The sequence below is a fragment of the Vigna unguiculata genome, chromosome 6, assembly GCF_037176805.1.
Source record: "Vigna unguiculata cultivar grain cowpea cultivar isolate G323 ecotype 2 chromosome 6, ASM3717680v1, whole genome shotgun sequence".
NCBI lineage: Eukaryota > Viridiplantae > Streptophyta > Magnoliopsida > Fabales > Fabaceae > Vigna > Vigna unguiculata.
In genome coordinates, this window is record NC_140797.1 from 46719705 (window position 1) to 46746553 (window position 26849).

The following is a 26849-nucleotide window of genomic DNA, read 5'->3' on the forward strand; positions in this document are numbered from 1 at the left end:
CATAAGCTTCTTGCCTCTTATCGGAAAGGCAAACTCCTTTTAAAAGTAGTTAGTTGAAACTTGCAACAGATCACGATTCCCGCTATTCTTTTCTCTTTCTTTTTTCTGACTGTCATTTTCCATTTCACTCATACAACATTCACTCATGTCACCATTTCACTAATTCTAAGCTCTTTCCCAAAATGCAAACACTTTCATCCCCTCTCTTCACTTCCTCACTCTCATTTCCGATCAATTCACTCTCTCCATTCCCTTCTCTCACACACTTCTCCTCGCTTTCCGTGCCCTACGCCACCGCTCGCCGGAGCATCCCGTTGCAAGTTTCCGCGAGCGACTCTGCTTTCGCCTCCTCCTCCACCATTGCCGTCGACAACTCCGACGCCGATGACTCCACCGCCTTTGTGATCCGCGCCCGCAGCCGAATCGGCCTCCTCCAGGTCATAACCAGGGTTTTCAAGGTCCTCGGCCTCACCGTCGACCGCGCCACCGTCGAATTTGAGGGCGACTTCTTCGTGAAGAAGTTTTTCGTCACCGATTCACATGGCAACAAAATTGAGGATTCCGACAGCCTGGAGAGGATTAAGCGAGCGTTGGCCGAGGCAGTCGGCGGGGACGGCGACGGAACGGTCTCGGCTGCGAGACCGGCAGCGGCGAACCCGGGGGTTGTGGTGAGGAGGCCTGGGCTGGTGGATGGCGTTGGCGAGCGTCGCGCTAAAGCGGAGAGAATGTTTACCTTAATGGATGGGTTTCTGAAGAACGACCCTCTCAGTCTTCAAAAGGATATTCTGAATCATGTTGAGTACACCGTGGCCAGGTCACGGTTTAGTTTTGACGATTTCGAAGCGTATCAGGTACGCTGCCTTTCAACTCCATTGCTTTTGGTTTATGTGTGTGCTTCTTTCTGATTTGCTCTGGTGTGGTACATTTTGGTGTATGTGTGGATCAAACGTGGTTAGTTATCCGAAAAGAAAGAGGGAAAATGAGAATTTGTATTTGTGCATTTTATTTGGAAGGCAGATAGAATTGTTTTTGGTACCAGGCACACTCCACGGGAAGTAATTCTGGACGAATCAGGTAAGACCACAGTGGGTTTTTTTTTTTCGGAGTATCTAAAACATAATTGACTTAATTAGTGAAGAATAATATATTTTCAATCAAGAATATTAAATAGGAGTGTAAAATGAGTAATATAATTGTAGTGTAAAAGGGTATTTCATTGTCAATGGAGGCTATATGTCAGAAAGATTTAAGTTACTCCTCAAGTTTCGAACCATCATTTTTGGAGAAGTTTTTTAATAAACTTTGTTAGACCTAAGTCCACTGTGGCAACGATTTGTTATATGTACATTTGACTATTTTATCAAATTTGCTAAGCGCTGGACAATTGTTATTGAATAAATAAATGAAAAGTTTTACTTAGAAATTACGACAGAGATACATTGATGACTTAACTATAACATCTATTGATAGAATGTTTTCTCTTAGTTGTAAACGAAATTTCCTCCCTTTAATTCCTCAATCATTACTTAGGGCAAGAAAATGGTTTTCAGAATCCTTTCTTTTCGAGTTCAAGTTAGAAATCCATTTTGTTTAAACTTCATTAAAATCATTATGAGTGTTTGCGGCTCCGTATGGCTTGGTTTGTCTTTAGTTAAAAACTAGTTTTAAACCGTTCCGTTCCGTTCCTAGGCACATGTTGATATTTGTTTGTGTGTTTATTAAAATAGATTTAGAGGTTGAAAAAGGAAATAATAAATATTTCTTTATATATATATATATATTGTGACATAAATACTAGATAACCATAGGATATATCTCTTATAAGGCTATCAAATCTAATATTGCAGAAAATTCAAAACATAAACATTAAAATTCGGTCTTCTATTTTGTTTCCTTTCAATTATATTTTATGTTGTTTTAGCATTTTTCTCTTCCTAGATTAATAATGTAACGTTTACACTACCAGGGTAACTCTTCTTCCACCTCATTCATATGTTAAACATATTGTTACTACTCTAGTGCATATTTATAGGCAATAGGTACATTAGATTCTTGTCTCTAGTAGACATCTCTCATATATAAGAGAAATAATCGGTAATATGATAAGTTTAGATAATTGATTTTGGTTCGGTTCGAATCGTTCAAACCGGAAATTGATTCAAACTGCTTGGTTCTGGACAAAAATATCCAAATCTATTAAAAAAAGAATTGTTTTTGATCGGTTATTGACTTTTTGGATCAGTTTTCAGTTTTTGTTTTTGTATCGGTTTGGATCTAAACAACCCAAAAGAAGTTTACTGCGAATTCAAGGTTTTCTACACGAAAAAAAAAACTAACACTACCCAGTTGCTTGTTAGCAAACAGAAATTGAAAGTATTTATTTGGAAAGAAAACATTTATGATATATAAAAAAACACCAAGATTATTTGTACATGTTTTTTTTTTTTTTTTATGTAATTGTAATGAGTATTTAATATGATATATTTAATACTCCTAAACCAACACTCTTCTGAGTGTTCGTTGGAGGACCCTTTGACTAAATGATGTTTTGAAAGGATGAGTGTGTGACTAAGTAATTTTGATGATAGATGTGTAATTATGATTTGTTTATAGGAGTTTTTTGTATTGACCTTGAAAGAATACATGGCATATTGTTATTTAATATGATATATTTAGTACTCCTGAAGCAACACACTTTTGAGTGTTCGTTGGACCCTTTATTTTTTACTGAAGGATGTTGAGAGGATGAGTGAGTGACTGAGTAATTTTGATGACAGATTATGATATGTTTATAGGAGTTTTTTGTATCGACCTTGAAGGAATGCATGGCATATTGTTATTCATGTTTTCATTTTATCCAGCAAACCTTGTTGTAGAAGGAACTCAGTCTTCATTTATTGAACATTAAAGCTTATTCCATTGTTATCTGTTTGACATCTTGAGATTCAATTCTGTAGGTTATAAAGGGCATCAAATAATATATTAAAATGTTTTGACCTACTGCTCGCCATATTCTTAACGGCTATCATCCAAAAATTTATTTTTGTGTGATGATATTTGTAGGCTTTGTCACACAGTGTCAGAGATCGGTTGATTGAACGCTGGCATGATACTCACAGTTACTTCAAGAGAACAAAACCTAAGCGCCTCTACTTCCTTTCTCTTGAGTTTCTCATGGGTAGTTAAAGTGATGCCCTAAATTTTGTTACGCACATCAGCCATTATTTACTATTTATGTGCAAGTTACATGTATAAGTTTAATCAGTTATCTATGATAAAAAAGTATAATAAACTATCTCTTGTATAGTATCTCGTATTTAGGGACTGTCTGTTTTCTGACTTATTTTCCTCTCATAGTTTCCTCAAATTAGTGAATGTTAGTCATAATTTTTTATGCAATTTCACTGAGGATTACCTAAAGTAACTCAGAAATCTTTCTTCCTTTTCAATTCTTTCTTTACTTGTTAGTTATTAATTAATTATGAAATTTTACGTAACCAAATGAACTAACAACAAAATATATATTTACCTGATATGGTTTGAGCTGCAATGAGCAAGACACTTGAGTTGAGTGGTTGGACCAAATTTGAGATCTAGAAGGGGCTCCTAATTTAGGGGTTAGTCTGACAGTAATTCCACTGTGTACACCCTAGTCAATAACCAAAAGATAAATAATATAAGAAATGTTTATTATTTTGAAAGAGAAGCAAAAGCACGAACTAATTCCTGTTAAAGCTTATGATGTGCAACCAGTGTGAATAAGATTTTTTATTATATATTGTGTTCTGATGTAAGTATATATACGATTTAGTACTCTGGTGGTTTAAATACGAAGGAAACTACAGCAGTGCAAAATTTCTTCTTGGATTTGTTATAGCAAAGTCAAACAATTAAATAAATTGATACCTCATTTGATGAATTATTAATCAATGGTTGTGTTTGTGAAAGTGTACAATTGATGCCGTTCTTGTATCCAATTGTTAAGAACACGTGGCCTTTTTGATATCAGGTCGTTCCTTGTCAAATAGTGTAATCAATCTTGGCATCCAGGATCAATATGCAGAGGCCCTAAGCCAACTTGGCTTCGAGTTTGAAGTTTTGGCCGAGCAGGTGTTATTAATGTTTTTAATATAATCATTTTGTATTTCCCAGTCCACCGTTGTAGATTTGTTATCTCAGTGAGAATTCAATGTGGTTATCCTTATCCCTTAATATACATGTATGTGACATCCCTGACCAGGAAGGAGATGCAGCCTTAGGGAATGGTGGCCTTGCTCGTCTTTCAGCATGCCAAATGGATTCTTTGGCAACTTTGGATTATCCTGCATGGGGGTATGGTGTGATCTTCATATTTGTTGTAAACTTTTTCTAGCAGGTTTGAAATAGTAATGTTTTCACCATACTGTGTTTAACTTTTTAATGAATATTCTAAATGTAGATATAGGCTGTGAGCTGTGAAGTTGACATTTTAAGCTTGGACATCTAACACTTAGTTTTTTTTGGCCATATTTAGTTGTGGTGAAGCCCAAGTGTGTTTGGATAGGGAATTTTAGGAGGTTAATTTTTTTTTTTAATAGAAAGTTTGAAATGCCTTATGTCAAAGTGTGTATTTTGGGTAAGGAATTTCAAAAGAAAATGAAATTCTAGAATTTTAAGAGAGTAATTGAATTACTAAAAATTAGAAAATTTCAAATTCCACCTATAAGGTAAGAATTTGAAAATTTTCATATTCTTATATTCATGTGTGTTGTTTTCATATTTTCTCATTTTAATTGGAGCATCGTTGACTTGACTAAGACCAAGACATTGTTGATGCCGACCAGTTTTATTTATTCATGTTGATGAGTTGTTTTTTTATTTATATTGTTAGGATTACTTTGTTTTTGTTGTTGTGATCCATTTTTATTTCTCAGTTGAGTCAAGGTTTTGTCCACCAATGTTGGGATGTTATTTTTTTTGCGGACGCAACTACATTTTTTCAATTGACGTCTACCATGCTTACTTGTTTTGTTGATGTTTTGAGTAATTATGTTTTCTATCATATACTGTAATGTTATTCTTTATCTAGTTAGGATTTTTTTATCCTAATGTTGATTGAGAGAACTTTCGTTCAACATTAACTAGGATTTCTTTTGTCAATGTTGGTAATGGAAATTTGTCAATAAACATCGCTTGAAAGGTCAGGAAAGAAGCCCCAACCAGCAGTGTTGTAAAAATAATCTTAATTGATGCTAATCTAAATAATTGTGGTTGTTATAAACTGTACAATCATGGACAACGTCAATTGAAAATAAACTTTATCGATATAAGTTGAAAAAATCTTGATGAAGTTGGACCGAAAAATAAAATCAACCAAGGTCAACTAAAACATGTCTTTAATATTGATATTTTTTTAATTATTAGCAACTATTTGACATTTAAATCATTTTTGCATTTAGTGGTAGTTGAAACACTTTATCCAAACAAGAAAATTAAAGTTCAATAAATTTGAATTGATTTATTCAAACAAAACATGTAGAAAATGAAATAACGTAAAATGAGATTAATTTAAATTTTTTGTTTTGGATGCTTTAAAAATTGTGAAATTTCGTATCCAACACAAGGGAAAGGTTTTCCGTGTCTAAGCAGTTTGTACATCATGTGTAGTTATTGTCAAATAAGAATGAATTTGTGTCTCAATAACTTAATGCCTGAAGTTTAGTTCACATTCTGAGTGTCTTGTCCTAAAACTATGAATTTGGAAGTTATTGTACTTACTGTCAACAATACTTTTTACCAGTTTCTGTACTGATTGTATCTATGAAATCTTGAGAACCATAAAAGTTTACACCCAATTGACTGGTTATTTTTGGAGTGTTATTATTATACTTTTTTCAAGTTCCAACCTACTTGCTGATTCTGGAACTGTGCAGAAAAGAGAAGTGTATATATTTTGCTTTTTGTTATATGGAAAACAAATATGCCTATTATATAAAGACAGGCTGCTGTCCGCTGAGGTTGTGCTTGATCTTCACTATGCAGATATGGGCTGCGATACGAATATGGGTTGTTTCGTCAGGTTATAGTGGATGGCTTTCAACATGAGCAGCCTGATTATTGGCTGAACTTTGGAAATCCTTGGGAAATAGAGCGGATTCATGTGACATATGAAGTGAAGGTTTGCCCAGCTTCCATCTTTTATGCCTTTTTTAATCATTTTATAGTTTCTGTTCATATTATTGCCTTTTCTTTTCACTTTATCACCTCAAAATTACAAATTGACTGCATCTCTTTGTTATACTGGATGGATTAGTTCTATGGGACTGTTGAAGAGGTTGATATGAATGGAGAAAAACATCGAGTTTGGGTCCCTGGAGAGACGGTAAGAATAATATTTTTAATTTGGTTTGTAATGACACTTCTTTCTAATATTTTAGATTTATGCCTACTGCTACATGTGTTACATTTCTTTTAGACTTTGAATATGCATAATGTTGATGACAAACTTGTTCTTTCCGAACTACAGGTTGAAGCTGTGGCTTATGACAACCCAATACCTGGTTACGGGACAAGAAATACCCTCAACCTTCGACTATGGGCTGCGAAACCTAGTAATCAATTTGATTTGGTAATTATTTTCTTATGAATGAGCATCTGATCTAAATTTGAGAATAAATTATAGGCATGATGGTATTATCATAATATAGGTCTAAAGCAAATAAGAAAAAAACTAAGCGTGGTCATGCAGCTTTTACATACATTATTCAATTTAGGTCATTAATTAAATATGGTCATACCTTTACTGAGACTGACTAAGCATAGAATAAGATGAAAAGTGGTCTGCTGCAGTTCATTATTCTCTGTTTAGTTTGGCATATCTTTTTCTTTATTTGGGCTTAGGGTGAACTATTGAACCCTTTTTTCCTATTGCTTTTGTAGGAGGCTTATAACACTGGAGACTACATTAATTCTGTTGTTAACAGACAAAGGGCAGAAACTATAAGTAATGTTTTGTACCCTGATGACCGTAATCATCAGGTATGGCTTTATTATCATATTTAAGTTCTGAGGTAGTTGTTTCTTTTAACTTTTCAGAACTTCTACCCTGTCTCTGTTATTGGTAATAAAAGCTAGCTGTGCCATATGTTCGGTTCTGGGTTTATGATTGTAAGAAACAGAGATACCAATATTGATTTCATTTAAGGTTACTTACTATAGTTTCATCGTTTCCTTGTTGCATTAGAAAATTTACGTATAAGGCTTTACTTTGTTAGTGGATTCTTGCATCGATCTTTTGTGACTTGTGCAGTTGTTTTAAAATAATCTTTTAATTGAAAATTATCTCTCTTTTTTATTGAATTAACATAGTTGTTTATAGAAGTTATTAACTGCAGTAGTTTATGGTGAAAACTCACTGAAGGAACTTGGTGCCAATTGTTGAATGAGCAAAGTTTTTTTTTTTTCTATCTTCTGCTTTTGTTCTCAAAGTTTTCATTCGTCAATTTGTGCATTACTTTCTTATGTTTCTCAAGCTTTCAGTGTAAGATTCCACGCATTCTATTTTAGCTTGTTTTAGTAGTCTTCCTCACAATATTGACTGTCTCGTTTGGCATACCACTTGGTCTAGAAACATTGCATCAGGAAGTTAATAATTTTTCATGAATATGATAAATTATGGCTTTGTAATCATTTTGCCCCATTCAAAAAGATGAGTATTCGATCCCTCTTATCTCATTACCACTGAGTAGTGGCGGATCCAAGACTCAAGACTAGCGAGACAAATAGTATAATTACACATTCCTACATTAGCATATGGGTCTATCACTTGGTTGTTCGGTCAATATTACAAATTTGTGATGATAAAACATAACAATTTAATATATTTAGTTGTAATCCCATCCTGGAATTCTGTCGGTCCACCACTGACTTTTTATTGTATTTTTCAGGGGAAGGAGCTGAGATTGAAGCAACAATATTTCTTTGTCTCGGCATCTTTGCAAGATATCATCCGAAGGTTCAAAGAAGCACATAATAGCTTTGATGAGTTGCCCGATAAGGTTCATTGTCAATTATTTTGTACTTGCACATTTGGTTGTTAACTGGTATTGTGATTACTAATCACTATTGCAATACTATCAATAACAAGTACTTTACATATTTTTTAAATGTTCCTCTTTCCTATGGTGAGAAGGTTCCCAAAATCAATTGACCAATCAAAGTTCCAGGTTATCACATGGTCATTTCTTGATGACATTTCCTTTTTTGTTTAATTATTCATTTGGTCCCTGCAATTATATATATATTTTTCTTGGTCCCTACACTTAAAAAAATTCCCTTTTAGTCTCTACACATAATTTTTAATCTCTTTTTGTCCTTGCTGTGGGAACTAAAAGGGATTAAAATAGTGTGTTAGGACTAAAAGAGATTAAAAATGGTATGTGCAGGTACCAAAAGAGAATGTTTTAAGCACAAGAACTTAAAGGTTTTTTGTAACTATAGCAACGAAAGGAGTGATTTAACCTTTTTGGTTGTTTTAGTGATTTTATTGCATTAGGATTGAGGGAGTTTTCAGGTTAGAAAGGGGTTCTTTAGAGTTTTTAGGGAGGGAGACATGAAAATCGAAGAAAGAAAAGGAAGAAGAAGGCTTTGGCAGCATCCTACGTTCACTCAATTTCAAAGATCTATGGAGAGGATTGTCCTTCAAAGGGTTTCCCTTTCATAAATGGTTTCTCTCCTTTCTAAAACCAAGATAATGCTCAGTTCCCACATGATAACAAACAGAATTCCCAATCCTCTCCCGTCATGCTCCTATCTTTGCAACTTTATTTGCCAACTATTCTAAGTGACTATCCTAAATAACCATGCCAGCATGCCAGATTTCTATCTGTTGCTTCAGTATATGTGAAAGTGGACTATGAGTTAAACTTGTTTTATGCATTAGATTATCACTAGTGATATAATTATGCTCCCACTACTGTCTTGCAACTTATGATCTTCCTTTCCTGTATTAGGTTGCTCTTCATCTAAATGACACCCACCCATCCCTTTCAATTGCTGAAATTATGCGAATATTGGTAGATGAAGAACATCTGCACTGGAATAAAGCATGGGACATTGCATGCAAAGTTTTCTCTTTTACAACTCACACAGTTGTTGCCGAAGGACTAGAGAAAATCCCTGTTGATCTGCTTGGAAGCCTTCTCCCTCGTCATTTAGAAGTATATTCATCAAGACATGCTTTGAGTTTCTGTATTTTATTTTGTATTTTACCTTACATATGTATTTTACCAGCAAATTAAATGACACCAAACAGGTATCTTTGATTCTTTTTTCATCTTTTATGTTTGGCTAAAGCATGGGAACATTTGACTGCATGGTCCACTCATTTTCTAGGGAGTTTTCCATGTTAAACCATAAATTTCAGTAATTTGGAATGGAAATGTTGATGAATCTAAATTTTGTTTTGTTCTTGTTCTTATTCTTATAAAAATACTTCCTTTTTCCTTAATTATATATTGTAGTATGATTATATTTACGAATATTGTAAATGCTCTTTTCAGATTTTATATGAAATAAATTTTAATTTTATGGAGGAGTTGAAGAAAAAGATCGGTTTAGATTACAACCGTCTGTCCCGGATGTCAATTGTTGAAGAAGGTGCTGTGAAGGTATTCTAGAACAATTTGTCAATGCTTAATCTGGTAAATTTGGTAGGCTACATTTTCTTTCTGCGTGTTTTTATCTCTTGTAGTGCAAAATATTTTTAGTTATTCAATTTAACTATCAGATAATGTCTAGTGCTATGTATATTAATTCTTAAAACAAAAGCTTAATGAATGATTGAAATCCAGTGGTTTTGGTTACAAATTACAATGATTAACATAACCACAAATCTGCTTGAACTTGGACTAGGCTGCCATATTCAGCCTTAGTGCTGGATATGTAAAAAACTTTATACTTATGGGAGTATTATGAAATAATGTTTTCTTGATATTGTTTTCTGATTATGTATTGCATTTCCAGAACATTAGGATGGCCAACTTGGCAATTGTTGGCTCCCATATTGTGAATGGTGTTTCAAAATTACATTTAGATACACTGAAAATGACAACATTTAAGGTATGAATTAATTGTGCCAAATCACTTCACTGTTCTTTCTTATCACCTTGGCTGATTGTGAAATCATAAAGCAATAAATTATTGGTTCGACTTTGCAGGACTTCTATGAGCTATGGCCCGAAAAATTTCAATTTAAGACAAATGGCGTAACCCAGGTAGAAAATCAGTTACTATTACTACAGTATATGTATAATGCAACTGTTTTTCTCCTGCTATGAATGTATAGTTATATGAAATGGCTCATGTGGCTTACTGTCGAATGGAGTTGTATATGCTGAAGAAGTTATCTTTCTACATGTAGAATTGTTTTTTCTGACTATAAAGGCTGTCAACACTCAATTGAAATACACAAATCTAGTTTCTGCTATATGAAATTTTGTTAGCTCCTTGTGAGTACCATTGTTGGGAGACTTGTGTGTATCTTGATTACATCTTAAATAGTGTTGTCCATTGACCAAGTAAGTTTAAGATGCTTGTTTTACAATTATTTTTTCATATTTCTCTGCAGAGTAAATTTTGTTTGTGGTTCTTGACAATTGCAACTATTCTTCATTAAAAAAAAATGTGTGATTATGTATACACAGTGCAACAACTAATAAGTCAATGAATTGATATTTTGTCAGCGTCGGTGGATTGTGGTGAGCAATCCCAGTTTATGTGCTCTTATATCAAAGTGGCTTGGAACTGAAGCCTGGATACGTAATGCTGACCTTCTGACAGGATTGAGAGATCATGTTGACAATACTAATTTCCATCAAGAATGGAAAATGGTAATTTTTCAATTCAAGTTTTATCTATTACTTATTATACGGAACAGCAGAATTCTGGTAGAATACGTCATCCTTTCCACCACTGGAAAATCATCTTTTGAAATTGTTTGTCAACATTTCCTAGATGGAAGCAGCTGTCTCCCAGGTTTTATCTATTACTTAAGGACAGGGCAGCTTCTGTAGTGGGTCGAATTAATAGGAAATAAACTTGAGTAGGATAGGCCTTTTAAGGTGTATCCAGGAAGGCCGCCCAAAACAGTGGGGAGGGACATACTAACCAAGATCTTTATCTGTGGGGAGATTCTGGGAGTTAGTTAGAAGAGAGGAAATGTTACGGAGGAGGAAATTTGAATGGGATCTGGGAGATTAGAGAACCTTTCTCTGTCTTGGGGGAACATTTCTCTCATTACTCTTTCGTGCATTTTCTTTTATTTTCCCTATTTCTTCGTACTTTGCAGGGGATTAATATCCAATACGAATCATATGATCTGCTTTATATCTCTTTCTATCCTTTTGATATTGTAGGTTAAAAGGGTCAATAAAATGAGGCTTGCTGAATACATTGAAGCAATGAGTGGTGTGAAGGTTTAAGTGACATAGGTTTACTTGAACTTTTCTTTTCTTTTTCATTACTACAATAGAAGTTATTTTTTCGGATATCTTTCACAATTGCAGGTCAGTTTGGATGCAATGTTTGATGTTCAAGTGAAGCGGATACATGAATACAAAAGACAATTTCTTAACATACTTGGAATAATCCATAGATATGATTGTCTCAAGGTAAATGTATGTTCTGTTGGTGCCAAAAGATCTTATAAATAAATAAAAATTTTTAATAGCAATATATTTTTTTCCATTAAAATAAAAACATGTTTCTTTGGTATGATAAACTTTTTCCTCTGTTTATGATGCTCTTTGTTCTTTCTGCACTTGAGCAAGAAATCCTAGCACCTAGAATCTGATATTCCCCTCAGCTGTGGTTTAAATTCTTACTCGTCTACATACAAACAAACTGATCACACACTCATACATACTGATCATGACTTTTCACTTGGAGTTATACTGAGACATCGACTATTCTTTTGCATTTATTCCTTGGTTTCTTGCAGAATATGGACAAGAATGAGCGAAGGAAAGTCGTACCCCGTGTTTGCATAATTGGCGGGAAAGCTGCTCCTGGTTATGAAATTGCTAAGAAGATTATCAAGCTTTGTCATTCTGTGGCTGAAAAAATCAATAATGATGCTGATATAGGAGATCTTCTGAAATTGGTAATTTTCTAGTTTCTACGGTTCATTTGTGATTCTTTTTTGTTATCCTTTTTCTTTCGTTTTGTTAGCATTTCTCTCTGTGTAGTACAACTCAAGATGGACCTGTTAAGTATACTGTATTTTTGTTGGCATATCTCTTGCTGATCCAGTCTCTATTATTTTGTAGGTTTTTATCCCTGATTATAATGTCTCTGTTGCTGAATTGGTAATACCAGGGGCTGACCTTTCTCAACATTTAAGGTCTCCTAATTTAGCGTTCATCGTAGTTCCTCTTTTTATTCTCATAATATATTAGCCTTCATCCTCATTTCTCATCGTGCTTGATATTTGCCATGCTTATAATGATCAAGAATTAGCACTAAGTTTCAAATAAAAGAGATATGGAGAAAAATGTGGGGATACTATACAGATGGAATAGCTTTTTTGAAGAATTCCTCTTTTGACAGAGTTGAATTTAATTTATAATCAGTATATTGCAGCCAGCTTGAGCAAGAACCTGTATAGTCCACCCATTGCTTCGAAACTGCGCATGGTCTTCATATTCTCTCTGATTTTTATGCATTTGATGTTTATTGATGACAACATGAGGACACAGAACAACATAGGACAAGAAGTTGATTCAGCACTATTTTTTTATTTCTGGTCTGTTTTTGGGTAGTTGATACAGCACAAGCAATTTTAGAGTTGGAGCAGGTGGTTGTGCTGGGTATCAGTTAGATAGGATATAAGCCCACTTGGTCTTTCTAGTTTTTTTCCATTGTTTTGATGTTTACTAGAAAATATCCCCTATTTTTTGGGTTTAAGATATTTAGACCTCCGCTTCCTCCTTTGTTTTGACATGTCTCATCATTTTTCAAACCAAACACGCCACTAAGTATTTTGATGCTATTTAATCCTTCATCGTTTAGCAAATCTAACTAACCTTCGAGGTTTTTATAATGTTGTATTAATATATTCACTTGCACCAATTACCAAACGACACATTAGGCTGCATCCTAGCCAATCTTATTCTTGCTCAATGTTGTGCAATTTATATTTTCCATACATTTACCCTGCCTGCCCTCCCAATTTTTCAAATTTAGTTGCGAGAAATGCAATAAAAGTTTCTTACATATTGACAGCAATAATTATCTTGTAGCACTGCAGGACATGAAGCTTCAGGAACTGGGAGCATGAAATTTTTGATGAATGGTTGTTTACTTTTAGCTACGGGAGATGGATCTACGATAGAAATAATTGAAGAAATAGGGTCGGATAACTTGGTGAGTGATAACACAGATGATGTTTTCATGTTTCTCAACACATTCAAATAGAGTGTGCTCTTGAGAAAATTATGAAAGATTCTTAAATTTAGAAATCAAGTTGCTTTGGCATATTTCCTAAGTTCTTTTCGTGTATAAATTTTCTGTCTATAAATCTGCTTGGAAGATGTGCTGATCTGTAATCATATGATGCTTTTAAATTCCTACGTATTCTACCCTGCTTCCTAGAAGGGATAGAATATTGTAGTTGGCTTGGCTAGCCTCAGCCTTGGCTGCGTGGTTGCCTGCCAAAAATTTCTCAAAGACATGCTCGCGGTTTATGAATAATTGTAATATAATAATGGAGGCTTTCTTTGATCATTTTCGGAGACTAAGGTTCATAACTCACGTAACAACTTCAATTCAAAATGTCTACGCTTGTTTCAGTTTCTCTTTGGTGCAAAAGTGCAAGAAGTTGCAGAACTGCGTGAAAAAGGATCTACTTTAAAAGTACCTCTACAGTTTGCTCGCGTGTTAAGGTAAATTAACGGGTACATTACTCCCATCTTCAAAGAATAAGTGGATTATTAACAATTCCAGATAAAATTTCTGATCAGGGTTCAATTGTTACTTTGTTAACTATTAATATATTACTCTTATGCATACTAAAATCGGGAATGTTACTCCTAATTGTTCTTTTTCTCCTTATACATAACTGATGTTAATATGATAATACCATTAGGATGGTTCGAGATGGATATTTTGGTTATAAAGAGTACTTCAAATCCTTATGTGACACGGTGGAAATCGGTAAAGATTTCTATCTCCTTGGCGCTGATTTTAGTAGTTACCTCGAGGCACAGGTATTTCCATTTTTCATTTTTTTAGAATCCAAACCATTTATAATACCCCAGTTTTTATTTAATATTAGAATTTAACCTTGATTAAATACGATACCAGGCTGCTGCAGATAAAGCATTTGTTGAACCAGAGAAGTGGATCAAGATGAGTATCCTTAGCGTTGCTGGTTCTGGGAGATTTAGCAGTGACAGGACCATTCAAGAGTATGCAGAGAGGACATGGAAAATTGTTCCAAGCCGATGTCCTCTCTGATCACTAATGTACCAGTAGACGAGGCTAACAATGAAGAATAATTGGTGATCATTTTAGTTTTGTTTGGGGAGAGGCCAGATGAAACGAGACATTGAAATTCCCTTTTATTTTATAACCAATAACGCAGAATTGTAACTTTTCACGCACCTTGATACCAGTTATTGGTTGCACCTTGATACCAGTTATTGGATAAAGAAATGTCTTGTACTATATCGTGTATCTTGGCATGAAAAATTGAAGATCAATACTAGATACAAATCCATGTATAAAAAAGATATTGAAAATTCCCAAACAATGAATTTCGAACAAAAACATAAGTTTGATAGAAAATTTGAAATTACCCGTATCTTTGGGAACAAGATGTTTGATAGTATTTTAGTACATATTTGAAATTTCAGCTGATTTTATAAATTGTCTTTAAATATAAAAAAAACTCTAACCACAATAAAAGCATTTTTTTTTTACTTTAACTTGAATATCTCCGATACATAAAAGGATTTTATATCAGTATCATACACATAATTTTTATATACAGTGTATATAAAGTAAAGTTTTACCAAGTTTGTTAATCACATATTTTATGCTTTATATGATAATTAAATTTATATTTTTGAAGGAAGAGTTTTTATGCTTAAAAAAAAGACTTTTTCGTAACAATTGTTCAAGTAAATGAAGTGTTTTTTAAAGTTTTATATTAAACAGAAAAATGATAATATTTAAATTTTTTGATAGAGTTCATCTTATAAATGGGCATTTTATTTGCATTTAAAGAATGGAACTATCTTTACATATTCATACTTTATATAAAACTTATGTGAAAAGCTAAGATATACTCTAATTTATTAGAGAGAGAGAGAGAGAGTAAATGTGCGAATTTATGAAATTACTTTAATCTGTAGATTTAAATTGGTTAAAAAGTGAGGGATGGATTAAAGTTTGAGATTTTGTAAATTTCAGTAATTCTAGAAATTAAGAAGACAATAGAAGGGAAGCAGCTGCACTGAAAAGAAGAAATTACTTTAATCTGTAGATTTAAAATAGTTAAAAGGTGAGGGATGGATTGAAGTTTGAGATTTGAAAATTTCAATAATTCTAGAAATTAAGAAGAGAAGAGAAGGGAAGAGAAGCAGCTGCACTGCATCACTATGGCGATGGCGCTGCCATACCTTCTTACTTCCATTCCCACACTTCTTCTTCTTCTTCACGCTTCGCTTTCTGCTTCTGCCCAATCAATCCACCACGAAATCAACCAAATCAACGTCAAAATCTCTCACTTAGGTCATTTTCATTCAACGTTATACTTCATCTTATCTGCATCATTATAGTTCTTATATTTGCTTCTGTTCTGCATATCATTTTATGCTTCATTTTGCATTTCATTCTGAGGAATAATTTCAATGCAGAATCAGTTCTCGAAGAAAGCAATAAAAGATTGAAGGAAAGTGATGTGTACCTGGAGGAGTGTGATAAGCGAGTGAATGAATTGTCAGAACAAATCCACCATCTGCAATCTACTCTCTCTACATTGAAGGTTTGTCTTCCACTCTCTAGAATGGGGGGAAAAGAGCAAAGCGTTCATTATCTTATTATTAGATTATAGATCTTTTGCTAGACCTTCTTATTCGCTTAATTTGACCTTATTTATCCAATGTATGTCACCAAGTCAAGTTCCTCTTTCTTCTTTATTTTGATAGTTTATTAATTATTATTTTGGTCGGATAATCGGAAATATATGACAATTTATTCATCATATCGATGCCTACTTATTTTTTATTTGTTTTTTATATATGATTCTTGCAGGCTGATTCATTGCTTGTCGAAAGACAGAATAAAGCTCTGGAGGAAGAGGTATTTTCCTCCAACCCAAGGCTCCTCTGGCTCTACTACTATGCTCCCTCCCCACTTCCCCTCTTACTTTTGGTTGTTCATATATTATGGCCGAAAATAATGTATAGCTTTTACTCATGGATTTAATTGAAAGTTCGACTGATTTGAGAAATAGGATTGAAAATGCATAGGTACAACTTCTTTGGCACACCTTGAGAAAGAACAACTTTGATCTTCACATTTTGAAATCTAAAGCACAAGAAACTGAGGAGAGACTAGAGGAGGTCACTTCAAAAGTTGAAAAGGTTTGTGCGTTATACTATCACTTATTATGATTTCTGTTCCATTTTATTTTATTTCATGTTTGATATACCTCATAGGAGTTGGAGGCATCTAAGAAAGCTCGTTAGTGGCTAGCTATCATTTAGGCAGTTAGATGACTCAGATGGTTACCGGAGGTTGGGCAGTTAAATAGGGGACTCACTTTTCCTAAAGTTAGATTCATTCTCTGATAATTGAGTGACAAAACAATCTTTGGTTTTAAGGGGAAACCCCTGGAAAGACTCTCCCTTTTATTTTCAAAACTCTCAGCCATTCTACTAGTTCTCTGCTCTCTTTATATAATGTCCTTGTATCTGGGATTGTATGTCCTGCCAGTCTGGTAGTGGTCAGCATGCATCATCAAATTGAAGGTATAAGCATGTGGCACGAAAGTCAGTTTTGGAAAACATATAATCAATTCTAATTCAAAGTATAATGCGTTTTAGTCACAGATTTCAGCTTATATAATGCTCATTATGAATTTGCATACTTCATTTGCAACTTAACATTTTCCTATACATCAGTGAGACTTGGTTGCGATAAATTACGGGTCCTAGTATTAGTTGAGGTTATTCATCTTTTCCATTTCAGATGGATGCCATTGTGAATGAACAGTGGATTCAAGTTCAGCATCTCGAGCAGGCTCTTCACATTACCAAAGTATATACAGTTTATTTTCTAGTTATATATATTTTGGGAAACCTTAGCAGAATTACATCATTTGTTTTTTGAGCTTTATATTTATTTTCTATTTGGACACTTGTTTGTGTATGTGCAAAGGTGAGGACTCTAAGGGCCCGAAGGCTAACAAGCGTTACAAGATGCACATTCTTGAAGGTAAGTTTTAAGTGTTTTGAATATCTAGTTTAAGCGCTTCACTAATTTTTTAATGTAAAGATAATTAACACTTTATCAAGTCTGCATTGGTATTTAGTACAATCTTTCAGGGTAGTATTTCTTGTTTAAAGAGATGTGAGAAATTGCTAAAGCTTCCTGGCAATAAGCACATCTATATATTCCACTAGCCATAATTTCTCATCTCCCTTTCTTTATCATTGTTTGTTCCCTAGTTTTTCAACATCCTTCTTGATGATCTTCGGGCACTTTATTCATATGTATTTGGCGAAAGGACTGCAGTCAGTTCACTCATCTCACAGGCTATGGATAAGTTGAAGAGATGCTTTTCACTGACAAGAATGTATCACCATCAGGTCTGCATGGACCTTCTATAAGCTTTTAGTTAATAATATTAGATAGATGTTTCAAATTTGTGGATGAAAGTGATTTTTTTATTTTTTTTACGAGGATGGGAAGTTCATTCTCATACAAACTTGATATATGAAGCTTCAAGATCACGTTGTTTATCATACTACTTATTCCGGCATGTGCATTCTGAATTTCGAATTTTTGAACTGCAAAATTTTTAACGTGTAGCTTCAAGGTTATATCAAATATCAGATGGAGAGAAATGAATTGACTGCATCTCTTGCAAATGATGAATTAGTCTTCTTCCTGGTATGCTTAAAGCTTTCAGTTTACTTATCAAGTACAAAACTTAGATGAATAAATTTGTTATAACGTGTGGAATTCTCTGACCAATGTTACATGTTTTCAGGCTTCTGCTCTAATCATCTTTCCATTAATGAGTGCTTGGATGTTGCTTTCTTCGTAATTGCCATGCTTGCAAGGTTTTTCTTTTTAATTGAACAGGAATACTGCTTTCTACAGCGGCAACTGAACTTTCTTCCAACGCTTTTCTCCTTCAACAGTGATGGTAGATTAGTGTAGTTTTGATATTGGATCAGTGTATGGTTGCATATAGCCAAGAATAGTGGCATTACGTGCAACTTTATTTCTTGTACATATCCTTCTGGAAAGAAAAACTAAAGAGGTGGATGAATTACCCGTGTTTCCAAATACAACTAGTAGGGAAAGTTACTATGTTTGAGTGTGAATGATTATTGAAGTTTAGGATATTTTCTTCCGGACATTTTCTATATCAAGGCATACACTAATCACAAATAATTTTCCTTGAAATTCTTTAAATGTCATAACTTCACATGCTCACATATAATTCTATATCAATTATCATCTTATATATTCACAACATTTTCACCTAAAATCATAATAATAAAAGCCAATAAATATGATTAGTACCAACTAGAGATCATTTAAAAATAACTAAACATTCAAACAAGCAAAACAAGACATCTGGCCCTTGGTGCCATTTGTCTCATGAAAATGGCGCTCAACGTCACAGAGCTAAAATGCTCTCAGACCTGCAATGATTTCCGATGCTCAGCTCCAATCAGCTCATAAAAGCTGGCCCTCAACGTTGTATCAGAAAACATAATTTTTGAATTTTTGTTTTGTGATTAAGGGAATTGTGACCTATCCAATTGATCTATTTTGTAGTCCTCTTTTAGTACTTTGAGTCAAAACAATTTTTACATAAGGTAGAGCTTGTACCAAATTGCTCGGATTTCAAATTATCTCATTCACACACCAAAACAATCACAAACACTCAATATACAATTATCAACCAAACCATACCAGATCACAGGAAGCATACACTCAAAACCAAATTCATCAAAACCATCCACATTTCATCTCCAAATGCAAGAGAGCGACATGCAAAACATCAATTTTTGTAAAAACTCATCCAACATAGATTAAGACTAACTTTCCTTAATATGTGAAAAGTTCAAATGACTCTAACAATATCAAAACATTTCCCAAGTCACATAGTACTCTATTTACGCATAGAAATAGCACTGAAATGATCATATCATATTCTTATGACCATTGATCAACATAGAACTAAACAGAAGACTAAAGGAACACATGTCACCTCAAAGAGAGATGCATGCAAAGGTGAACAAAATTACACAAAAAGAAGAGCTAAAAATGAACTTACTCAAATGGGATTAGATAATTTAGAAAAAGCTCTTAGAAAGAGATTTTAAAGAGAAGAAATGTTTTTAAACAATGAGATCCTTTATAAACTTTTTATTTATAGTCAAACGTTTTATTATTAAAATAATAGTCTCATTATTTTAAAACAGAGTATCACTTCTTAGATATTATTTTCTAGTTCTCGCAAAATTGATGTGATCAAATTTAATTATTTATAGTTTGTTTTATTTATCTATACATAATATATATATATATATATATATATATATATATATATATATATATATATATATATATATATATATTATGACATTTTTTTTACATATTTGTTTAAATATGACCTTTTTTAAGTAATTTTTATTTTAAAATAAAAGATCTACATTTTCAATTTTATCATCGATAATTTAAATTTAATTATTTTTTAAATTGAATAATTATTTTATTTTTTAAAAATTATTATTTATTTAAATTCAATTATATTTTTAATTAAATTCATTATTTATGCTAAAGTAAAATTTATTTTAATTATTTTATAAAAATAATTATTTTTTATATGTTTTTTAACTTTATCTTTTACTAACTAATTGTTTATTTAAACTAATATAATTATTTTATTAATTTTATTATTTCAAATCTAACTGTTTTATATTTAATTTTTTTAAATTTAACTATTTATAAATTAAAATAATTATTTATAGTTAAAAAATTGATTACAAAATAAATAAAACAATTTAAAAACAATTATAAATTTATTTTTATTTTTATAATTGTAATTTGAGTATATTTTTATTAAAAAAATCTGCCAGGAAGATTTTCACCAGTTAAAAGACTAATGTTACACAAAATTAAAACAGACATATCTTGTTTTTCGGTGTGGCCAATAATTGTAGAAAGGGCGTTGTTAATCTATGGAACTTTAATCCTTTGAAAAAAAAAAAACCTTATCTGATCTTAGCTTCATCCTCATCCTCATAGTTGTGTGAAGGAGGAGGGCCATGGAAGAAGCACCATGGGAGCAGAGGCTCCAAGCCTTAACCCACATCCTTACGAGCCCCACAACCACCCCATCCCTCCACTCTCAATTCTTCATCGCCACCCAAATCCCCTGCTACATCAACTGGGACTACCCTCCCTTTCTCTGCTCCAACCCCAACTTTCTCACAACATGGCTCCGCTCATTCTTCCTCAAAAGGCTCTTTGGAACCGCACCTCCTCACACCTCTTGGCGATCCAAGTGTCCCTTCCATCAACCCCAACCCTTGATTCTCGCGCAGGGACTCGACCACCCTAACTGGGAACCCCAACAGAGAAGAGCTTATGTTAGGAAGAGAATGGCTCGGAAACTTCGCAAAAATGTTAACCCCGTTTTACACATTGTAATGCCAAATCTTGTGTTCTTGTCGCTTATGATTTGGAACCCCTTTCGATCTCTAGATTGATTCACATCACTTTCATTCTCTAATTTCGGACTATTTCTTTTTTTTTTCTCTTTCTTACACAATGATGATTACTAGAAATGAACGAATGCTTTCTTTGAAGGATGCGCTTTCAGCAAACTGTTGTTATAATATTCCTTCACCCTCATTTTTTAGGAAAAGAACTAGTTCTTGTATTTAAGTCAAACTTTATTGTAGTAGTTATACTTTTAAATCGGTGAAATCAGTCATCTAGCTTTGAAAAAATTGTGATTTTCACATAGTTTACTATATCTCTACATAATTAAATCGTTGGGTCGAGTGGTTGGTTAATATAAAGAACTAAACAAAATTGGTTCATAGAGAAGCGCTTGTCTTATAGGCTAATGTCATTTGACACAGTATTGAGACATGTAGGGGAGACAAGTAGCCTCCAAAATCATTGCAACATGATGACATGTTATGTCAAAGGAGAACAATGATGTTCTCATACAACACAAAAACAAACACTTCCTTCTCATATCCAGATTTGGACTTGAGTAGAAAAATGTGCATAGAAGTTTAGTTTGGAAGTGTTCTATATGTTTCCGTTGGTGTATTTATGAGAAAAATGATGAAACTTCAAGCTCTGTGAATAAGGCAGAAAAAAAAAACATCGAAGTCTTTGAAAATGGAACGTGCTTATCTTGGACTAACTCCTCTAATTGAGATGGAACGTGTTTCCCTTCGTCAACTTTGTCCTTTTTCACTCTTTTCCTTTTTTTTTTCTTTTTTTTTTTTTTCTTCTGGAAAAACTGGCCAGAAAGACTCGTATAGTTCCACCAATTACGCAATCAATTTCAGGACCATTTCACACGAAGGAAAGAAAAAAAATTGCAAGAAAAAAGGTTATTCAATCAAAAAGGTTATTCAATCAAGCTGGAATCTACCCCATTCAATCACTAACCAAGTCCTGGTCCCAGCTTTTTTTTCCTTGATGGAGTTGGATTGAATTAGCTTGCGGATTAAACAAGAGTTTATTATTTTTTACACACCTTCAATATTTTAATAAATCAAATGGTCATCATCAATTTCACAGTTTTTTACAGGATTTAAGATCTAGCCACCTTACTTTTTCTTCTATGTACAATTAAAATCCATGAATGATTTTAGGTGCATCTTCTTGTTCCCACCATTGTGGGGTATCTAATAACCAAATGAAAAATAAATGTTATTCAGAGGAAAGCACAGATCTCAGATCTACTTATGCCATAATTTTCTCACTTTCAGATTGTTCATCCCACTCTTTCTTTGCGTGTGATGGCTCTCCTAATTGCTTTAACTATTTACCACAAATGAAATATCTGAACATAATGAAGTATTCACACCCACACCCACGCTTTCACCCATAACATACAATAAAAACCTCTGATTTGGAATCTAACTCTCATGTGTTGACACTTCCACCTATTCTTATATGCAAGATTTTGGCAACCTACTCAAGACTTTTCTTTCTTGTTTCAGGTTAATGCCACCAATTCAGTTACATGTAGATCCCAACTTGGCCCCACTCCTTCATTACATTTACCTACGTGAAGAAAATTCAGTAACATCACCCTCCCTAATTATTTCATAAATAGTTGTTGCCATGCTTCACGCACAATTGCTATTAGATCAGGTTAGTAACTCAACAAACCTAACAAAACAAAAAGGATAAATTCTACTCCATCACATCTTATACCCGACACACTCACAAAGTGCCTTTTATCTTATCAACTCCACGCACTTGGCTTTGAAGAATGATCTGAAATAGTACAATCCAAAATTATGCTTATTTAGGCTAAGAAACCCATTTTGCTTTTGCCACAATTTGGATAATAATACAACAATACTTTAAAGTGAACTCACCCTCATTTTATTTATCAAAAGGGTCTTCATTCCTCATATTAAGCAAAATCATCAATTTTAAGGTATTACTTCACAGCATCATAATTAGTAGTTACAATGTGAGGATGTGTTAATCTCATTTTCTGTTAAGAACTCTTACTTCTTAAGCAGTGGTCTGAAAACTGGCAAAGTTTGATTGAGCAACTTAGATTTAAGCACCTAGTGCACTCTTTCTAAGAAACTTTGAAGCTAGTTGGTAGTAGTCTTCTTCAAAAACGCTAAGAAAGTCAAATTTTAAACCGTTCTATTCAAAATTAGGAAGTGTAAGTCTAACTCAGTTATAATTTTTAAATGGCAAAACCGAAAGAGATAAAAGTCTAACTGAGTTAGAGACGCTGCACTGACTTTGAGTATGTATGCACATTCACAGAGAAAGATCGAAGAAAGCTCAGTTTTGGAGAGTCACTCTCAACATAGACAAAGCATGGAAGGCACATGCAGTGTGCACCAAATGTTATTATTTTCGTGTCCTACCAACTCCTCAATCCACGCATAATTACTCGCCCAAGCCTTCCCTTCTCTCCTTCTTCTTTCATTCTTCCAAACTTTAACTCTTTTAGAACAATGTTCATTTTACAAAGGGGTTTTATTTTTGGACTGAACCGTGATCAATCACACCGTATTTTCGGTGGTAGGAATACTATGATCCATGGAGTTATGATATATGATGAATAATGTCCAAAAAGACTAAATGTGAAAGCTAACTACGGAATCTATTTAACATTAATCAATACGTCAGGTCTACCAGAACATTAACTTTAGTCTTATGCATTTTCTGAACATAGTTATAACAGCTGGTTAAAAAAATCATAAGATTAAACTTGAATAATTTCATAATGTATTATATATTTTACTTGTATCTTGTCTGTACAAAATCTATGAATAAAATACCACGATTTGATAAGGACCAAAATCTTAATCAAGTGGATAGAGTTGGGTTGCATCGTTTTTGACAACTGATATATAGCATCATCAATACACTTTATGGACCTCTCTGGATATGAATGAAAATCAAATATAGAACCTTTTTATTGGGCTGGAATCCAACGGTGTGAAAGCTACCACCTATGAATGCAATGGTTGCGTCATAATAGATGGCGCAACTACTAATTAATAAAGAGTTAGCTTGCACTAAAGGTAATCTGACAGAGGCTAATTAAATGTTAAGGATGCGCTGTAAATCTGATAACTGGGCATTTTCCCTTGCAATGATGCTGTTTTTCCATAACCATATCCTCAGTCTTCAAAATCTTACATACATAATACGATTATTAACAAAATAATAATGTAATGTGATCACGTCAAAATGTACTAACAACATCAAATAGTTACTCCATGACCACATCCTAAATGGATGGGATCCAAATATTAATCAGCTATAGTTTCATTGAGAGAGGGTCCACACCCATCTAACTTTGCTCCATTTACACCTAATAAGTGGGAAAAAAATTTATAGTGAGAAAAGAAAAGGTTTAAGAACTTCTATATAAAGATACTTATGCAACCATAACTTCTCATCAGCATAGACCATCTTCCCTCTGTTCTGTTACCAATGGCTCATTCGTCAAACTGCATTTCTTTCCTTCTCTTCACCACCCTTTTGTTGGCTCTTCAAATCTCTGCAAGAGACAGCCAATTCTTCAGTAAAGTCTCCCATTTCGACAACAACAATGCCAAAGAGACAGAACTTCCCAACAAAGAAGCACCAGAAGCAAGCAAGGTAGATCAACAACCACCTTTTGTTCCCGAGACTGAAAACAGCTATGGCCTATATGGTCATGATGAGTCAAACCAGGTTCCTTCCACCACCACAACAAAAAATGCCGATTCTTACACCACCCCAACTTCTTACCACCCCTACAAGCCCGAGTTTGAGAACAACAACAACTTTAACAACGATGCCTACAACAATAGGTTCGCGGAAACGAACAACAACAAGAATTCTTATGGGGGTGACCAAGATGAGTTGAGCGACACAAAGTACGCTGAAGAAGGTTACAACAACAACAACCAGAAGTACTACAACAACGATGCTGCCAGTTACAAGTCGTACGACAACAACAACCAGAAGTACTACAACAAAGATGCTGCCAGTTACAAATCCTACGACAGCAACAACAACCAGAACTACTACAACAACGATGCTGCTAGTCACAAATACTACAGCAGCAACAACAACTATAATGGTAACGCTAACAGGTACAATGGCGAGAAGCAAGGCATGAGTGACACAAGGTTTTTGGAAGGTGGAAGGTATTTTCATGATATTTACGCAGAAGAGAACCATCCTACTAACTACGATGATTCATCCAGGGGAGTGAACAATAACAACTGGTACAACAACAGAGGTGGCAATTACAATGGGTACCAGAACCAGGAGGTGTTTGAAGATGAACATGAGAACTTTGAGCCATGAGCTTGGATCACTGTCTAAGTGAAGAGCTCACTATACTTTTGAGTACGTACCACTGTGGGTGTTTAATGTTTTTAATGTGCTTTAGACTCAAGAAAACACAAAGTAACAGTTTACGTTATTTTATTTTTTACTTGGTAGTACTTTTATTAAGTCTTGTTTCACGAATTGCTTTGTCTCTGTCATCATGATCTGGAAATATAGCTTGAAGTGCAAGAGCATAAGCAACTTTTTTGCTTATCACCTATTAATAAGTTGTATAATGTTACCTAAGCTTGCATGTTACTTTCTCATTTTTCTTCTTACCCTGTTATGTTCCCTTTTTTGCTTAGTTATACAATTGTTCTTCCTTTTGTCTGTGTCTTTGGAACCAGCGAAATATGAGGGAAAGCTAGAAAAGTTGTACACAGACAAACATCAATTACTCCTAGGGAGTTGATGCAAATTGCTTACATATAGGTGGATAATTAGTGAGAATAATTTTGTGGTAGTGTATTATTCATTGATGAATGGTTAACTGGTGTGGCAAGGGAACAGAGAAATACTAAAGCTATGGGTAGTGTAGGTAGCAGAATAATTATTGATTGCGGCTATATTGCTTGGTTTGGTGTCTGTCTTTATCTTCTGTTCTGCCTCATAAATTGCACTGTATTGGCCAACCATTTGACAAAAAATAATTCACAACAAAGGGTTCCTTATAGACGAGGATACTTTGAAAGCACAAATTATTTATTTATGACGTTGAATTCAAACAAATCGACTTGTCAGTAGTTCCTCCGCTGGTTACGGTAAGGAAAAAACATGCTTTTGTGTTGGGAAAGAAGACTTTGTTGTTCTTTCGTATAAGTCGTAAATCATAATTGTAGGTTTCATGACTCTGAACTCGAGTTCACCGTGTTGGAAAAAAAAATGTCCAAATGTATCAAAACAAACACACCATATACTTACTCATAATAAATCTAAAGTATGGGTTTTAGTATGTTTGTCTCCCTCAATTAGTCAATTTGGGGTACTTTTCCGAAGATATCGTTATTATTTTAAAAAGATATCTGAATTTTTTTTTTCAAATTCTGAAAAGTTTTGCACTTTAAGGGTATATTTTTAAAACCAACATATTAGGAAAGGATAAATGATTTTATCCATTATACTAACTTTAAAAAAAAAACATTATTTTATTATACATTTTATATTCATATACTCTTTTTTGTGAAACAACGAACTTCTTCATTATATTGATATAGGTCAGGGAACATTTGTTTCAAAAAATATGATGAATGATATATCTGGAAACATTATAACTAGAATGCTATCCTTAGACACATTTAAAAATATGTGTAGTTAAATTTCGATAGTCTCCTAAAAGGATTTTTAAATAAGTAAAAAGTAAAGTTACATTAGGGTTCAAAACAATATACAGAATTTGATGCATATTCTATTTTTCATGGAGGTTATTTTTTAGTGCCCCTGTTAAAGATGGTTTGAAAAAGGAAATGAAAGACGTTTGGCATCAAGGGAGGAGGAGATGTGAGTAAAATTGA

General features: G+C 33.7%; 4 protein-coding genes across 5 annotated transcripts; all 4 read left to right on the forward strand.

Annotated features, from left to right (window-relative positions):
- Window positions 1–14703, forward strand: LOC114188189 (uncharacterized). Of its 2 annotated transcripts, XM_028076744.2 has the most exons (22): window positions 13–851; window positions 3064–3178; window positions 4010–4110; window positions 4241–4332; window positions 6022–6157; window positions 6293–6361; window positions 6506–6607; window positions 6919–7017; window positions 7926–8036; window positions 8991–9197; window positions 9540–9647; window positions 10003–10098; window positions 10197–10253; window positions 10722–10868; window positions 11394–11453; window positions 11544–11648; window positions 11978–12139; window positions 12306–12379; window positions 13278–13401; window positions 13828–13919; window positions 14123–14243; window positions 14341–14703. In XM_028076744.2, the coding sequence occupies exons 1-22, from the start codon at window positions 183–185 to the stop codon at window positions 14491–14493; spliced, it is 3000 nt and encodes a 999-aa protein (XP_027932545.2). In that variant the 5' UTR covers window positions 13–182; the 3' UTR covers window positions 14494–14703. The 2 variants fall into 2 exon arrangements, 1 of the variants encoding a protein (XP_027932545.2); XR_003605385.2 differs by lacking the exons at window positions 14123–14243; window positions 14341–14703 and having other exon boundaries at window positions 1–851; window positions 13286–13401.
- Window positions 14704–15478: 775 nt separating this feature from the next.
- LOC114187235 (myosin heavy chain-like protein) lies at window positions 15479–18617 on the forward strand. Its single transcript, XM_028075428.2, has 9 exons — window positions 15479–15771; window positions 15897–16024; window positions 16294–16341; window positions 16512–16625; window positions 17233–17301; window positions 17422–17478; window positions 17712–17852; window positions 18076–18156; window positions 18257–18617. The coding sequence occupies exons 1-9, from the start codon at window positions 15639–15641 to the stop codon at window positions 18311–18313; spliced, it is 828 nt and encodes a 275-aa protein (XP_027931229.2). The 5' UTR covers window positions 15479–15638; the 3' UTR covers window positions 18314–18617.
- Window positions 18618–20422: 1805 nt separating this feature from the next.
- On the forward strand, window positions 20423–21095 carry LOC114188781 (uncharacterized). Its single transcript, XM_028077421.2, has one exon. The coding sequence runs from the start codon at window positions 20553–20555 to the stop codon at window positions 20994–20996; it is 444 nt and encodes a 147-aa protein (XP_027933222.2). The 5' UTR covers window positions 20423–20552; the 3' UTR covers window positions 20997–21095.
- Window positions 21096–24398: 3303 nt separating this feature from the next.
- On the forward strand, window positions 24399–25616 carry LOC114189013 (protein E6-like). The gene has a single exon (XM_028077712.2). It carries the CDS (start codon window positions 24451–24453, stop codon window positions 25312–25314), a length of 864 nt encoding a protein of 287 aa, XP_027933513.2. The 5' UTR covers window positions 24399–24450; the 3' UTR covers window positions 25315–25616.
- Window positions 25617–26849: the final 1233 nt, after the last annotated feature.

Coding starts and splice junctions, on each gene's coding strand:
- LOC114188189 (XM_028076744.2), top strand. CDS start 183: ATGCAAACACTTTCATCCCCTCTCTTCACTTCCTCACTCTCATTTCCG. Junction 6,158..6,292: donor ATGTGACATATGAAGTGAAG/GTTTGCCCAGCT, acceptor TGGATGGATTAG/TTCTATGGGACTGTTGAAGA. Junction 6,362..6,505: donor TTTGGGTCCCTGGAGAGACG/GTAAGAATAATA, acceptor TCCGAACTACAG/GTTGAAGCTGTGGCTTATGA.
- LOC114187235 (XM_028075428.2), top strand. CDS start 15,639: ATGGCGATGGCGCTGCCATACCTTCTTACTTCCATTCCCACACTTCTT. Junction 16,342..16,511: donor ATAAAGCTCTGGAGGAAGAG/GTATTTTCCTCC, acceptor GAAAATGCATAG/GTACAACTTCTTTGGCACAC. Junction 17,479..17,711: donor CAAGATGCACATTCTTGAAG/GTAAGTTTTAAG, acceptor TTTGTTCCCTAG/TTTTTCAACATCCTTCTTGA.
- LOC114188781 (XM_028077421.2), top strand. CDS start 20,553: ATGGAAGAAGCACCATGGGAGCAGAGGCTCCAAGCCTTAACCCACATC.
- LOC114189013 (XM_028077712.2), top strand. CDS start 24,451: ATGGCTCATTCGTCAAACTGCATTTCTTTCCTTCTCTTCACCACCCTT.